The sequence below is a fragment of the Pristis pectinata genome, chromosome 21 (assembly GCF_009764475.1).
Source record: "Pristis pectinata isolate sPriPec2 chromosome 21, sPriPec2.1.pri, whole genome shotgun sequence".
Taxonomy (NCBI): domain Eukaryota; kingdom Metazoa; phylum Chordata; class Chondrichthyes; order Rhinopristiformes; family Pristidae; genus Pristis; species Pristis pectinata.
This window is the reverse complement of record NC_067425.1, coordinates 4,360,594-4,375,178: the sequence shown is the minus strand read 5'-3', so window position 1 is coordinate 4,375,178 and position 14,585 is coordinate 4,360,594. Positions and strand designations below refer to the sequence as shown.

At 38.9% G+C, this 14,585-nt stretch overlaps 1 protein-coding gene across 1 annotated transcript in view; it reads right to left on the bottom strand.

The window, feature by feature from the left end:
* Nucleotides 1-11,011: 11,011 nt before the first annotated feature.
* The window catches only part of tbx4 (T-box transcription factor 4), a 61,104-nt gene continuing 57,530 nt past the window's right edge, over nucleotides 11,012-14,585 (bottom strand). Inside the window, exon 9 of the mRNA XM_052035275.1 lies at nucleotides 11,012-11,642. Within this exon, the coding sequence (XP_051891235.1) occupies nucleotides 11,026-11,642 (617 nt within the window). The 3' untranslated portion in view covers nucleotides 11,012-11,025. The remainder of the gene's footprint in view (nucleotides 11,643-14,585) is intronic.

The following is a 14,585-nucleotide window of genomic DNA, read 5'->3' as shown; positions in this document are numbered from 1 at the left end:
TTTCAAAAAGAGTGCAGTCTCCAATGCTAACTCCAGTCTGGAATGTATATCAGACTGACCGAGTTTATGCAAAACCTACAGTGAATACACAATAAATGTCCCCTTTAGGCACCCATATCATAGTTTGGTTCAATTAATTTTAATTAATGCTTTCGATACCAAATGTTTAAAGCTCTGTGTTACCTGACAGTTTTCCCCTGTCATTATTATCTCTGCAAATGTTCTGGGATATTATTTGTGAACACATAAAGCATGTCCTGCATTGCAGCAATACTTTATCCTCCCATTATAGGGCAATGGATTAGCAACATGTTTAGTTTCCCTCACCAACATGGAAACAGATACATACCCACTATTCCTCTGACAACACTGGTGAATACGACAGTAACTGGCTGTTGAAAGCAATGAACTGGTGATAAAGAGACTTTGACAGAAAATGCATGTAATACTTCTCCATTATCCTGCATTTAATATATTCAATTAAAGAACCTGTCCTGCACATGGACTTCTAAAATCAAAAGTCTCATCGGAAGGTGAGTCAAAAGAAACTTATATACTTAAAAAAAAATTGCATTCTACAATTTCATTTTTTGTGATGTTATTTAGAGGTAGCTCATTCTCAAACAGCCAGTTATTTCACTAAGAGGATAGAGGAACATTGGTGGAACTGAAAAAAATAATAAATGTAAAATTGTTATGATTTTGTGCATAATTTGCATTTTAAAATACAGCAATCACATGCCTGTGCATGTAGGCACTGCTAATGAGGTTAATTTGCTGAAGTGTTTGGTTTCCTTTGTCCCCCAGAATTTTATATTTTTACATTGCAAAGACTAATCCTGGGAAAGTCAAAAGATCAGTTCAATTGAACAAGACCTTTTGCCAGTTCGATCCTTCCTCGAAACCAGCTGTCCATTACAGTTTCAAAAAACCCATCTGAAAGGCAGATGGAACCTTGATTTAATAATTCATCTATGTACATTTATGGAAACAATTAAATGACCATCTTATTGGAAGGACAATTTCATTGTGAGTTGGAAAAAAAGAAAACAAACCTCATCCCAGATTTCTAGGTAGAGCTGTTGGAGTTGAACAATCCAGGAGGTATGATATGAATGTGCACAAACCTTGGTGCAATGGAACTTCCTTTGCTGCCTTCTTGTGAATTCATCTTTTAAATTCAGCTTCCTTCTCCAAATTTTGTGGTATCATTTAAAGACCCCAAAAGGAGTCACCCATCATAAGCACTTTATTTACTGCAGGAAAGCTGTTGCAGTAATAGATGAAAAAGCAAGTTAGTGAAAAGAAACCGAACATGCAAATTAATGTGCAAATCTCCACCATGACTTTTAAGAGTTCAACTCCTAAATACCAGTTGAACCAACCAGTCATAAACGTTGTTTGTAAAGATGACTGTGCAATGACAGTGGCATAAAAATCATGATAACCAGCTTAAGGCCCACTGAATGAAATTTAAAGTTGTAATGAATATCCCATCCAAAATAGTCTTTCAAAACTTGCCCTTAACAGTATTTCAGGCTATTCTACTCAAATTTGAGTCATTAATTGTTTGTTGCTACTTTTCTATTCCCTATTTTATCATCTTCTTTGTAAGATATTTTAATTTACTAATTTGTTTAGTTGAAAATTCTTTCTCCAAAATGGTTAACTAATAGTGATTAATTCAATATTTCAGCTGTATTTTGTTATGCAGCCCCAAAAATCAATAAACTAATATATCACAAACTTTGATAAGCATATCCTTGAGGGACTGTGAGACTATTATTACGCAAAATATACATGGGTTACAGCAGTGTAGAATGTTATCAGTGGCATAAGGGTAGAGTCTCTTTTCCAATTTCTAATTGACTGGAGAAAAATTCATCTCATATAATATTTCATGTGAAAGTAGAAATATGCAAAAATTGACTAATTGAGAGTTATAAAGTGAACTGTTGTTCCTTGAATCATGGTACTAATTAAGGGCTGTGCATAATGACTGAATATTGAGTGATTATTGAACACCATAGGCAGCAAACCGATTCTCAGTTGTGTTGCATTGCTGAATGGAGTCAGGGACAGAGGTGAAGCTACAAGATGGTAGCCTTAATCTTCACCAATCTTGTTGCTAGCAAGATTTCACAGCCCAACTCTTTCTGCTGTCTGGAATGTCACTTCTGTAACCCACAAGAAAATGGTGTAATCTGACAGTTACAAATTGAATTCAAAATCCAGTCATGACTGAATCTCTACTTCTCTCTCTCTTTTATAATGATACTGCCAGACATACTGTTCCTTGTCATAGACACGCTATGGGAATTGTGCTAAATGAGAACGATGGATTTAGACATGCTTCTTACTCATCAGCGTCATTGTATGACTGAGCAGCACCAGCTGCCATCAGTATTCTTTGCTTTCTAACATCACGGGGCAATAGCATTAACTTCCTTCCAAAGGCCACTCATGGAAGATTACACCTACTGACATCAAGAGGGTGAGCATAATGAAAAATATTTTATTATATGCAGCAAATCCTTGCTTAATAATTGTTAATAAATTTCTCAAGAAGTATAAAATGAACAACATGGGCATGTAGTACCAAGAAAAAGAGTTACTGAATTTTTGCAGTCTTGTGAGGTCATGTTCTCATTTCTGATGTCGCTTTTTAATCTTTTTACAGCTAGGCATATCCTACCACCAATCCCTTCATCAGGGATTGTGATCGTTCATAGTTCAGAAAATAAAGGCAGAAACAATGCGTTAATGGGATCCTAGGTACTGTGTACAAGGGAGCAAGGAAGTCACAGTGAAGCTTTTGCGAACACTGATTTGGCTATAAATGGAATATTGTGTTAGTTTCTGGGAACCACACTTCAGAGAAATGCAAAGGCTTTAGATTGGTTACAGAAAAAGAAGTGCTAAAATGATTCTAGGGATGATGGATTTCAGTTATGTGGGTAGCCTGGAGAAGCTAGTGTTGTTTTCCTTGGAACATAGGATGTTGTAAAGGGATGTAATAGACCGATATGAAATATAAATACAGGAGCATGAGAGAAACTGTTCACATTGGTGGAAGGCTCAAGAACCCGGGGAGTGGGATTACATTTTATATTGAACCAGCATGGACTGAAAGGGCCAAATGGCCTCCTGTACTGTAACCATTCTCTGATCCTGTGAGATGCACAATAGCCCTGTGCAATGGACCCAACCCACAGTAGACAGGTGTTCAAAAACTGTTCGCTTCAAAGAAAGAAAGAATATTAGAGAAAGCAGTAGCAAGACTGAACTGTGAGCGCTGGTTGTCCCAATACATATTACCACAAATGCGTAAGCAGCGACTTCTAAACTTTAAGATCACATTCTTAGATAATCTGAGAAGTTCTATGGTGCAGATAAAACTAAAAGCAGCAGTAGGCCATGCGACCTTCCGAGCCTAATCCAGAATTCAATATTATCTTGGTCGATCTATTCTTTGGCCTCAATTCCATTCAGGCCCAATCCTTATTCCTTTTGATTCTCTGGTCATATAAAATTCTATGCAAAACAGATTAACAGGGAAATATTTATATAAATTTCAACAGACAAATTTGCACAATAAACCTAAATCATTTTCAAATAATATGGTCAATTTACAAAATTTATAATCTGAGGATATGTTTCCTACCCACATTTGTAGCATGAAATTATACTATTAATTACTATTCTTACAGTGTAACATTGAATCTCACTCCACCTTATGTGAATTTTGCTCAACTTGTGATTCTGAATCTACACTACATTTTACAAGATAACTAACATTAATGTGTAGCTAAGCCATAATAGTTGTAAGGTAAAAAGTCTTAGGAGGAATGCAAGAACAGGGGAACTAAATGAGTAGGAAAATAACAAGAAGAATAAGTTGTGAAACATAAAGCTATGGATCTGTTCATTTTTGACACATAGTCTACAGCCAAGTACACATGGTTGAAAGGTTATTTTTGAGAACTTTATACAAATACCTTAGAGCAATGGTTGACAGAATCACTTTTATAATGCTGAAAACAATCATCTCCACATCTTAACACAATAAACCTACAGTGAGAACATTCCACTTATTGTAATCTTGTAACGATATTTATCCTTTGGACCAAACTTCTGATGAAGCTCAGACAATCAGGGACCACCTAAAAAAAATCGTTTCAGATCATTCCAGCAGAAGCCTTCATGACTCAAAATACCCCCTTTGTAAAGATTCTAATTTAGTGGGTTCATTTATGTAAGATACTGCAGCATGAAGATGTGATCCCCTTACTACAATGTCAGATTGAGGTCCTCTAATTAACATAAACGTGGACTATTATTGGACCAGTGACATTGTTAACAATCATTTTGCATTTGTCACTGGTCCATTTTATGAATTACTTCAGGGTAAGATCACTATAATTGCAATCCAATCAATATATTATAGTTTTGAATATTGGAACTTGCCTTCCCTCGGCTAATTAATTATTAACCATATCCAAAGGAGCACAGAAATGAAATTATCAAAGAACCCAATGGCACCTACAACAATCTTGCAAGACCACTTTAGCTCAAGCCTTTGTAGATAACCGGGCAACTAGGTGCACTGAGGCCGAACTCTGGCAATAATTGTGGACTTCTGACCATATAAAGAAGCGCAGGTGGAGTAGCATGAGGGGAAGAAATATTTATATATGTCCCAACAAAATAACATCTTACATTGGTCTTGAGCCACATCTTTACACAGTTTTTAATCATCTCTGACAAACACATTCAGATTGTAAGGAAGCCAAATTACACTGAATAAAAATATTTGAAGTATCGATCATTCCCTGAATTTTTGAAAGTACACAATTTTCTGTTTTATATACAATATATAAAAATATAGTTAAAATCATGGTTCATGCCTCTGGCAAGATGCAAATTTCATTAGATATAATTTTGCTTGTTTGTAATCCAAAAGTGGAAAGTGCTAATACAAGTCCTATTAAAAATTACAAGCAACACATTCATTTTGAGCCATTTTGATATCGAATGTCACATTCAATCAGTGTTTTCAAATGAAGATAATTTCAGGTCCACATGTAGCTTATCCAGGAACTCAAGAGTTTTCTGTTTCACAATTTAATCTTCCTTCTATTTCTTTTATTTTTTCTACCCATTCAGTTCTCATTCAATACTCCTTCATTTCCAGACACAACTTGACCTCTTAGTGTAATGATATCTCCATAAGCTCCAGGTTGCAGCTGAAATGGGTCTGCTGAGTATCAAGGCCAACTACATAAGCCTCCTGCCAAACAATTTGCTTTTTTTTTGTTAATTGGTTGTTTTAATACAGCAACCCAATGATGACACAATTGAACATGTATGGTTCTATCTGAATATGATGAATTCACATGGCTCAGGGACCTGACAAAACATTTCTGAATGTGTTATTAGTGAATTATTTCATTGTCTTTCTTGCATAATATACTGTACAGAAAGTAACCCTGCATGTATCCACTATATGCACTTTAAAGCTGAATATAATATAATATCATATAATATGCTTAGAAAAAATGTATATGACCAAAGAGCATTTTCCTTCATTTGGTGCAAAATTGTTGACAAAATCCATTAAGGAAATTAGGTAAAACAAATTATTTACAGGTAAAACCCATGGCAGAGAAGGTGGGAAGTATTTGATTAATACTTTTAGAATCACCAAAGCAATGTTGTAGCATGTGAAGTTGATAAAGATCTTTGCCATAAGCCGATATCACAATGCAGAAATGTCGTTTCTTAAAGAAATATGATAACTAAATTTTCTTGCAGGTGGATAAATATTGTCACCAAGGTGCTTCATGTAGGATACACCCACTATTTGTGTAACAGATGCCCTATTTCTGTGAGTCAATCATGAAAGAAAAATGAATGTTGAACCTGCAATATCACCTCGTCCTACACCCAGATATCAAATTATCTACAAAGAAGGAGAAAGTACTTACAGCAGGGAAACAAACCATTTGACCCAACAGACCCATGTTGTATGTTCCACACAAATCTCATCCCTTCTTTCATCTAATCCCATCAACAAATCCCTTTCCTTTCTCCCTCAGATCTTTATCTAGCTTCTTCTTAACTACATCTATGCTGTTCACCTCAACTACTCCATGTAAGTTTCACATTCTAATCACTTTCAGGGTAAAGAATATTTTTTTCTCGATTCCCTATTGGAATTAGTCATCATCTTTTATTGATGACCCCTAGTTCCGGTCTCACCCACAGAGAGAAACATCCCTTCTACATCTATTATATGAAATTGTTTCATAATCCCATAGGGCTCTATTGGGTCAGCACTGTGGAACCAATGTTAAGCAGTAACCTGCGTTCAATTCTGACCTTAGGTGTTGCCTGTGTGGAGTCTGCACACTCTCCTCATTACTGCATGGGTTTCCTCCGACTGCTCCAGTTTGTTCCCATGTCCCAAAGACATGCTCGTATGTTAGTTAGCTGTTGTGGATTACTTCAAGTGCAGGAGTGTGGCAGGAAAATCAGTGGGGAGTTGATGTGCGCATGAGGAAGAATAGGTACATAAAATTATAAGAGGCATAGAGAGGGTAGATGGTCAGAATCATTTTCCCATGGTAGGGGTTTCAAAATCAAGAAGGCATAGGCTTAAGGTGAAAGGAAGGAGATTTGAGGGGAAGGTTTTTTACACAGACTGGTTGATATTTGGAACTCGCTGCCAGAGGAGGTGGTAGAATCAGATACAATCACTATGTTTAAGAGAGTTTCAGTAAGGAACTTGAAAAGGAAAGGCATAGAAGGATGTAGACCTAATGAGGGTAAATTTGATGTGTAGATGAGCAAAAAGGTTAGCATGGACATGGTGGGCTGAAGGGCCTGTGCTGTACAACTCTACGATTCTATAAGTTAGCTATTTTCTCCAATGCACATTAATTTCAGTTCAAGATTGAGATTTCTCTCTCTCTGCTTGTTACAGGTGAAATCTTCCTCCCACCTTATTAGGACATTTGCACATTTTCCTCAGTGACAAATCATCCGTAAAACTGATGTTAGAAACCATAAAAAAATTGTCTAACATAGATTCTTTCATAACACTTCAAGTAATAAATTCATGGCACATCATTTTAGCAGTTCAATATTATAAGATGAATTATAGCAAATCAGTGGCTGGCTTTACATCTTTTCCTACTTTTATTCCAAATTTAAATAAATCACACTGCTGTACCATGGCTGCTGATTGGCCATCAGCCCTTTACTCCATTGCTACCAGTGAACTTAACCCCAAAGCCACATGCTATCACACGGAGAAATGCATGTTCTTATTCATCAGTGGCGTTGAGTGGAATCCATCTGCTTAACAAGAACAGTCACAAGAAGCATGAGGGTAAAGGGAAGTTCTATTTTTGTAGCCACGAATGACCGTTATTAGTAAAACTTTTCATTAATGCTGTAAGAATGAGTTAATAGTCCTCATTGATAATCTACCACTGACATGTTTAGAGTAACTTTAACCTAGCACCTTGAATTCCAGTGATAAAAGAAATAAGAACAAAACATGCTAGAAGCCCTCCACGGGACAGGCAGCATCTATGGAAAGAGAAACAGTTAATGTTTCAGGTCAAAGACCTTTCATTAGAATCGGAAGAGAAAACAAGTTGTCTTTCAGTAGCAGAAAAGATGGGGCAGGGATGGGGAGAAAGGGGGGAATATCTCTTATTGGATGAGACCAGGTGAGTTAATCTAGCAGTTAACGTAGCAGTTAGAAGTACATTGTGCTTCTTTGTCTGTGCAATGTGTTGTTAACAGCAAGACTGTGGACATGCCCAGCAGGTCAGACTATATTAGTAGAAAAAAAACTGAGCGAAAATGATGGAAGGCAGAAATGGCAAGTACTAATACAGACATTATTTGATGTTTATTTACCAACAAAAAATGGATAGTTTTTCACCCATAGATGTCAACAGAGAATAACACAGCATCATATTTTCCTCTGGCAATGTCTTGATTTTAAATTTCTCAAGACTTGTTTTCAAATCTCTCCATGGCCTTGCCTCTCCCTAAATTTATAACATTCTCCATTCCTACAACTTCCACGATCTCCAACCCTGGCCTCACAGGCATTCCTGATTTCTGTCACTCCACGACTGACAGCCACATTTTTAGTTGTCTAAACCCCAATCTATGCCATTCCCACCCTAAATCAGTCCATCTTTCTGTTTCTTTTTCCTACTTTAAGATTAAGTAGTCTAACTCTTTGACCAAACTTTTGGTCACCTATCCCAGTATGTTCTTGTGCATCTGTGTTGAATTTCATTGAATAATGCTCTTGTAAATGCAAGTCATGAAGTGATTGTTTTTTTTAACAATTGGCCAGCAAATTGGCACAATTATACTGTATATAGGTTCATAACGGTGCTAGGCTGATCCTGGTACTAAAGTGACAATAGATATACTTCTATTAAAGTTATCTTTCAAAGGCACTAGTTGATCTCTTTTGCAATTACAAAAGGACAGGGAATTCAGCCACCTTTATTGATGTATTGCATCAATCAACAGATTATGGTGATAAGTAGTCAATTTTAGTTCATATTTTTCCTTTCTTTAGTCATAGTTTTTCTTATCAACAAGTCATTGCACCCTTTTCTACAGCAGCAATAAGCATTTTATTAACCATGTGATTGCTGAAATGTCTATATTATTTACATTTTCACAAAAAATTTCATGATAAATACTTTTTTTATATCTATAAGCAACATCACACTATGTACTGCATCACTTGTGAATCTAAGGTGGTATTGCTGCCTTTTTTAAACATAGAAGGGTGTCATGCCACAAAATACAATGTGGGCATCTAATCATCTGTTTATGTTTGTCTTTAGACTTGATGAAGATACAAGTTGGCAGTTAACAAGTTGGCAGTAATTATGCTTCAAAAATTCCATCAATTATTAAGTACTACGGTAATTGCAAGGAATTAAAATGGTGCTGTGAAAATGTAAGTTCATTCTTTCATTCTGTAGCTCAGTACTGATGGTACAATGAGCATGACAGAAATATCCTTTTGGCGCAACGCAGACAGCAGTCAAAGAGATGGCATCAAAGTGGTAGCTTGCATTTGCATAGAATTGCGCTGCAACTATTCTTACCAGTTTAATCTTTGCAAAATAACCTGTTTCTGTTAATTTAGTGTTAGTATGTCATTGCCACATTTTCTGTGCTTTCAGTGGCCCACTGATGTCTAATTTTAAGGGATAAGATTAGCCACTCTGTACAGGGAAAAGAAGCAAACAGAATTCTAAAATACTGCTTTGTTATATCAACCTATCAGCTGTCCATTCAACACACATCTTGTGTATCTCCTCAAAGAGGTCAGAGGGCAAGAAGATTATTTGCCCTTTGGTTGAAACATAGCAAAGGAAGGGTGATTTATTAAAATCAGGAAGAGACAGTTTCCCTGTATGTAGACTTTGGAGAGCTCATTCATAAGTAATTCTTTTTTGCTATTTCAAACACACAGGGAAGTCTTCCCTCCCTCAAAAGTGCAAGTATCACATTCTTCTGATCTAGAACACTTTAGTATGCTGCAAACTAACAGAAGTAAAATCATTCTTTTCAAAAGCTCCTTTTGCATGCTTGTTCTTAACAAGCTTTCTCATAGAGGTTAATGAACACCAACAATTGGAAGGCTGACAGCTGACTAAAGCAGGATTGATGTGGAGTTATGCTCTAATCTGTGTCATGAATTAGAACAAAATGGGTTAGAACACTGATATGGATATCTGAAATGCTTCAAAGATTCAGATCTGAATTTAGAATGGGATTTCAAAGAAGTTTACTCAAGGTCTTTTAATATTATTAAGCCATAATTATATACCAAACTGAACATTTGAATAAAATACATTTTTTTTCAATTTTTCTCTGCATCAGTAATTGAACATCATGATTTACACAGGTTTTACACTGCAAACAATTGATTACCCAAGTTTGCAAACATTTCAATTTTCTTATCAAAAACTGCATGTAAAAAGATTGTATAATTGCATCAAATTATGCACATGAAAATGGCTAGTTTACATGGATAATCAAGCAAACAACTATATATTTGGCACTATTCAGCAACTGGACAATTATTCAAAGGTTAAATTACAAGAAGAGTTACAAGTCGATGATTCCAGAAGTGCAGTGGATTCATTCACTGGCACACAGCAATGTAGGATGAGAGGATGTTCTTTCTTCCCAGTTTTCCTGCAGATGGTGGACCTCAAATATCAACCAATGGAAGATGCTGGGTGAAGTGATCCCATTTCTCCATGGGGAACAGCAGGATAACACAGAAGCTGCCCTTAATTCAAATGTTTTTCACCTTTCTGTTGTCACTTCAGAGCGGCATCAGCAGCCAGCTGGTCACACTCCAGGTGTCAGAATAAACTATGCCTTGAGCACACAATAGGAAATGGTGGGTGGGGTACAAGAGGATGAAACTTGGTTAGAAAAACAAAATCTTCAAAAATAATTACTGCTCCAGCCACTGAATTCACAGTCATCCAAAATTATTCATAGATAGATGATTTAAAAAATATTATACTGTTATTTATATATTCCACTATTGGATATAAGCACATAATACTTGTCTTTTAGTGCTGTCCATAATACACAAAATGATTTGCAGAACCCTTAGATTTCCAAGTCCAGTCCGACAGAACCGTGTCATAGGAGATTACTGTAGGATTGACATTACATTTTTCTTGGTTTACATTTATTTGCAGAATCATCTTTGCAATTGGTTTTGGGGATTCACCATAGAGCAAGGAGCGTGTAATCTGAAACAAATAGTGAGAAAAGCAGTATCCTTGGAGATGTATTCTGGGCGGTTTCTCTGACGTGGCGGAGTCCCGGTTAGGGACCTTTTTTTGAGGCATATTGTAAGCTTCTGTAGTGGGACCACTACTCGACGGTAGCAACCCAGGCCTGTCCTGCATCTTTCTTACTAATACTGCTTGTTTACATCATTCTGAGTCAGCTGTCTGTCCAGTTAGTCACGGGCCCCAAACCAGAATGGTACTGGGTAGGGAGCTCCCTCGGTAAAGATAGGCTTTGTGAGAAAAGGAACTCGCGAGGGTTCTGAGCATGAGGAGACGGTGGGACCCTGTCGTGCGGGGAGAGAGCCACTCTGTCCCGCGGTGAACAAGAAGAAATGGGCACCCTCTGTCTAACCTGCTGCTGTGGTGGCGAGTGGTAGCCGCTGAACTGTGACTCGCACGGGGGCTGTGAGCTCTGTCCAGGGAGGCTGGAGAGATGAGGCATCATAGCCGTGGTAGTGAAGTGGGCTGAGAAATGCTGGTAAGGGACGGTCTCCATGGTCTGAACGCTGCAGTTACCATAGGGTGGAACAGACGCCCACATATTGCAGTTTAGCGTTTGAGAAGGGTGCTCCTCGACCGTGGTCCCTCCAGGCACGTCATTCCCAGGAGCGGAAAACATACAGGCATCCCTTAAATCTTGTTCATTCCGATACGATGGATTCATCACTTGCTGGTCATAAGGTGGCGGACGAAAGTAATGCTCATCAGCAATGGAAGCGGGCGCTTCCAGAAAAGGTCGCTTACAGGGCAACTCTGGGTGACCATGGGCTTCTGTAAGTGAGTAAGGGGAGAGGTGAAAGTTACGAGCTGACACAGACCTTACTGATCAACTAGAGCAGCAGGCTCCGTACCGACGAAAATATTACTCATCTTTGGTTTCACAACGACACCTCGCAGGCTGTTTATTAAGTCAAAAAATCAGGCCTTTTAAAATGTTCGTCTATAAACCGATTAAATTATGACACGGTATAACATCCAGACTGGTTCAAAGGGAGAATTCGACAGCCGGCTTTATCTTTTGCACTTAATAAACGAACACTTAAAAAATGTCATTATAACTCTTGAGTGAAATAACTCTTCCCATTCTTTCAGCTACAAAGTGAGGTAAATGGAGAATAAGTGAACCTGTTCCTGATCTAACACGTTCTCCCTGTGACCACCGGGGTTTCCTCTCACAACCCAAGAATAGGCTGTTTGGTGGGTTCCATGGCCGCTGGAGTGTGGGGGCTGGGTGTCAGAAGAATCACAGTGGGGTTGACGAGGGAGAACAGGTTACGGGGATATAAGTGGGGGGATGGAAATGCCTCAGGCGCCCATATAGACTTGATGCGCCCAATAGCCTCCACCGTTGTAAGAAAATATGAGGAAAAAATTAAAAGTGAGAATACCGTGACACATTCCCAAGGTTTTACTTTCAGTACCTATGTTAAGTACGGGGAGAGGGGAGGGGGGCGGCGGTGGACAGGGAAAGGTGACGGTTAAGGGTGATACAAGAGACGGCAGGTGCTAGAATCTGGAGCAACAAACAATCTGCTGGAGGAACTCGGCACCGCTCGACCCACTGAGTTCCTCCAGCAGATTGTTTGTTGCTGACAGTTAAGGGTGTTGTATGGTTCAGAGGTACTGCTGAGAGTCGCAACACATCTAACTCAGTAATCTGATGAAGTGATTTTCGATATATTTTGAGTAACATTGGGTATTTCAATCTGAAACATGATATATCTGAATGTAACGTTCTTTTTGATAAATCTTTCTGTGATCTTTCATGCACATATTCCAAAATGTTGGATGTTTTGTAAACAGCAGTCCAAATTTTCTATTAGGTTGAATTTGATCGAATGTAATTTGTCCCATTAGGGTATGCATTCATTCCACTTATTTCTTCAGCATCCGCCTCAATTTCCTTCATCCCTTGGTTGCAGAAGCAGTGAGCAATGGGCTCCATCTTCTGCTGCTGCCACTAGAACCAAAAGGTGCACAAGGAACTCCTCGGATTTGTTCCATTTTCTCCTGAAAACCTAGGAACTGGACGACATGAATTTAAAGTGATCGGTAAACCGTCAGAGGGGAGAGGACGAGATTTTTCACCCATGCCTTGAGTGGTTATGATTTGGACTGCGCTGCATGAAACCACAGTGCAAAGCTATTCAATATTAACTTCCAAAAGGGATATTCGGTAAATGGTTGAAGGGGACGCTCTGGCAGGGCTCTGGGGAAAGAGCCCTTTGAAAGAGCCGTCGCACACATTACGTGACAAACCGAGTCCCGTGCTGTTTAATCCTGCGATTCAATAACTGCTGAAGATGTACTGAGTCAGTTCAATGAGATAAAAGAATCTCTACACTTAAGTCTGCCGACAGAGGCTGTACTCCGCGCTAACCTAACGTTTATGCCCCAAAGCCTTAGCTGCCGTGAATTCTTGAGGCTAAAAATGGACAGGCCTGAATTCTAGGGGATATACAGAACCCCTCAATCGGTTAGGTTTCGAAATTCCACTGGAATTGCAAATTACTTCTTGAAAAGTCAGTCTAAAAACCTAACGGGAAGGATTCGGCAACATCAGTTGTCGCTGTGTGTTGGCATTCTTGGCGTATTGTAAGTCATAGAGTTATACAGCACGGAAACAGGCCCTTTGGCCCAACTCGTCCATGCCAACCAAGTTGTATACCTGAGCTAGTACCATCTGCCTGCGTTTTGGAATGATGTGCTCACTTCCCATACAGTTGTTCGTGCAGTGCATTCCATTCCACAGGCAGAGCTGCAGCCGATCAAAGTGTAGGTGAAGACTCCATCTTCTCCCCACAAGGTGGATAGTATTCAAGGAGGGCGGGTTGCCCCTCACTTTTCCTCTGACACTCCTAACCCCCGCAGAATGCGCCCGTTCTCTCAATATTGGGAAAAGAGGAAACAAAAAATACAACCAAACACGCAGGAGAGAGCCCGAGGGCTTGGCCTCTTGTGGAACCAAGCTGCAGTGGTCAGAGAAGGAAAAGGTTTGATATCGTCAATGTACAGCGAAATGGAAGAGACGCCACGGTTCAAGTGGCCTCCAACCAGTGTCAGATTGAGCCCAGGGACAGAGAAGGGTTACCTGGCGATGCCTCGCTGCACCGAGGTCTTAATATTGTGTGAGATGTTGGTAAGAAACAGGAGTTTCTCAGTGTAGATGAGGAGTGCAGGATGCCGGAGCGTTCACTGTCAACTCATTGGCGAAAGAGCAGCACCATCAGATGAGAACCAGAATGAAATAACACATTAAGAGAGCAAAACTAACTTTTTAAAGAAACCGGCAATTTGTCAGTAAAATGCTGTTTCTTTTGATTGGCCTTTTATTTCAGAATATGTGGACGTTTCGGTAATTTACTGCCACCCATTATCTAATATAAGTGGAAACAGCTTGTCCGAGGAGAAATCGGAGGATCGTTTCAGCTCTCTGTGAGTTATAAAAATACCATTACTGTAAAGCTACAAAGACAAATCTCCTCAAACACCGACCAACAGAAGGAATGCTTATCAGCCTGAGCGCAGTTAATTACTAACCGTCTGTTTCAGGCCCCGGTCTTGCACTTACCCAGACACCAACAATACATTTACCGCCACATTCCCCAACAAGATCAAGCAACCTTTTTCATTCACTTATCGCCCCTTCCCTTCTATCCTCACCACAGTCAAATTGCATTTCCCATTAATGTCAGTAAGATAATATCTTCATCT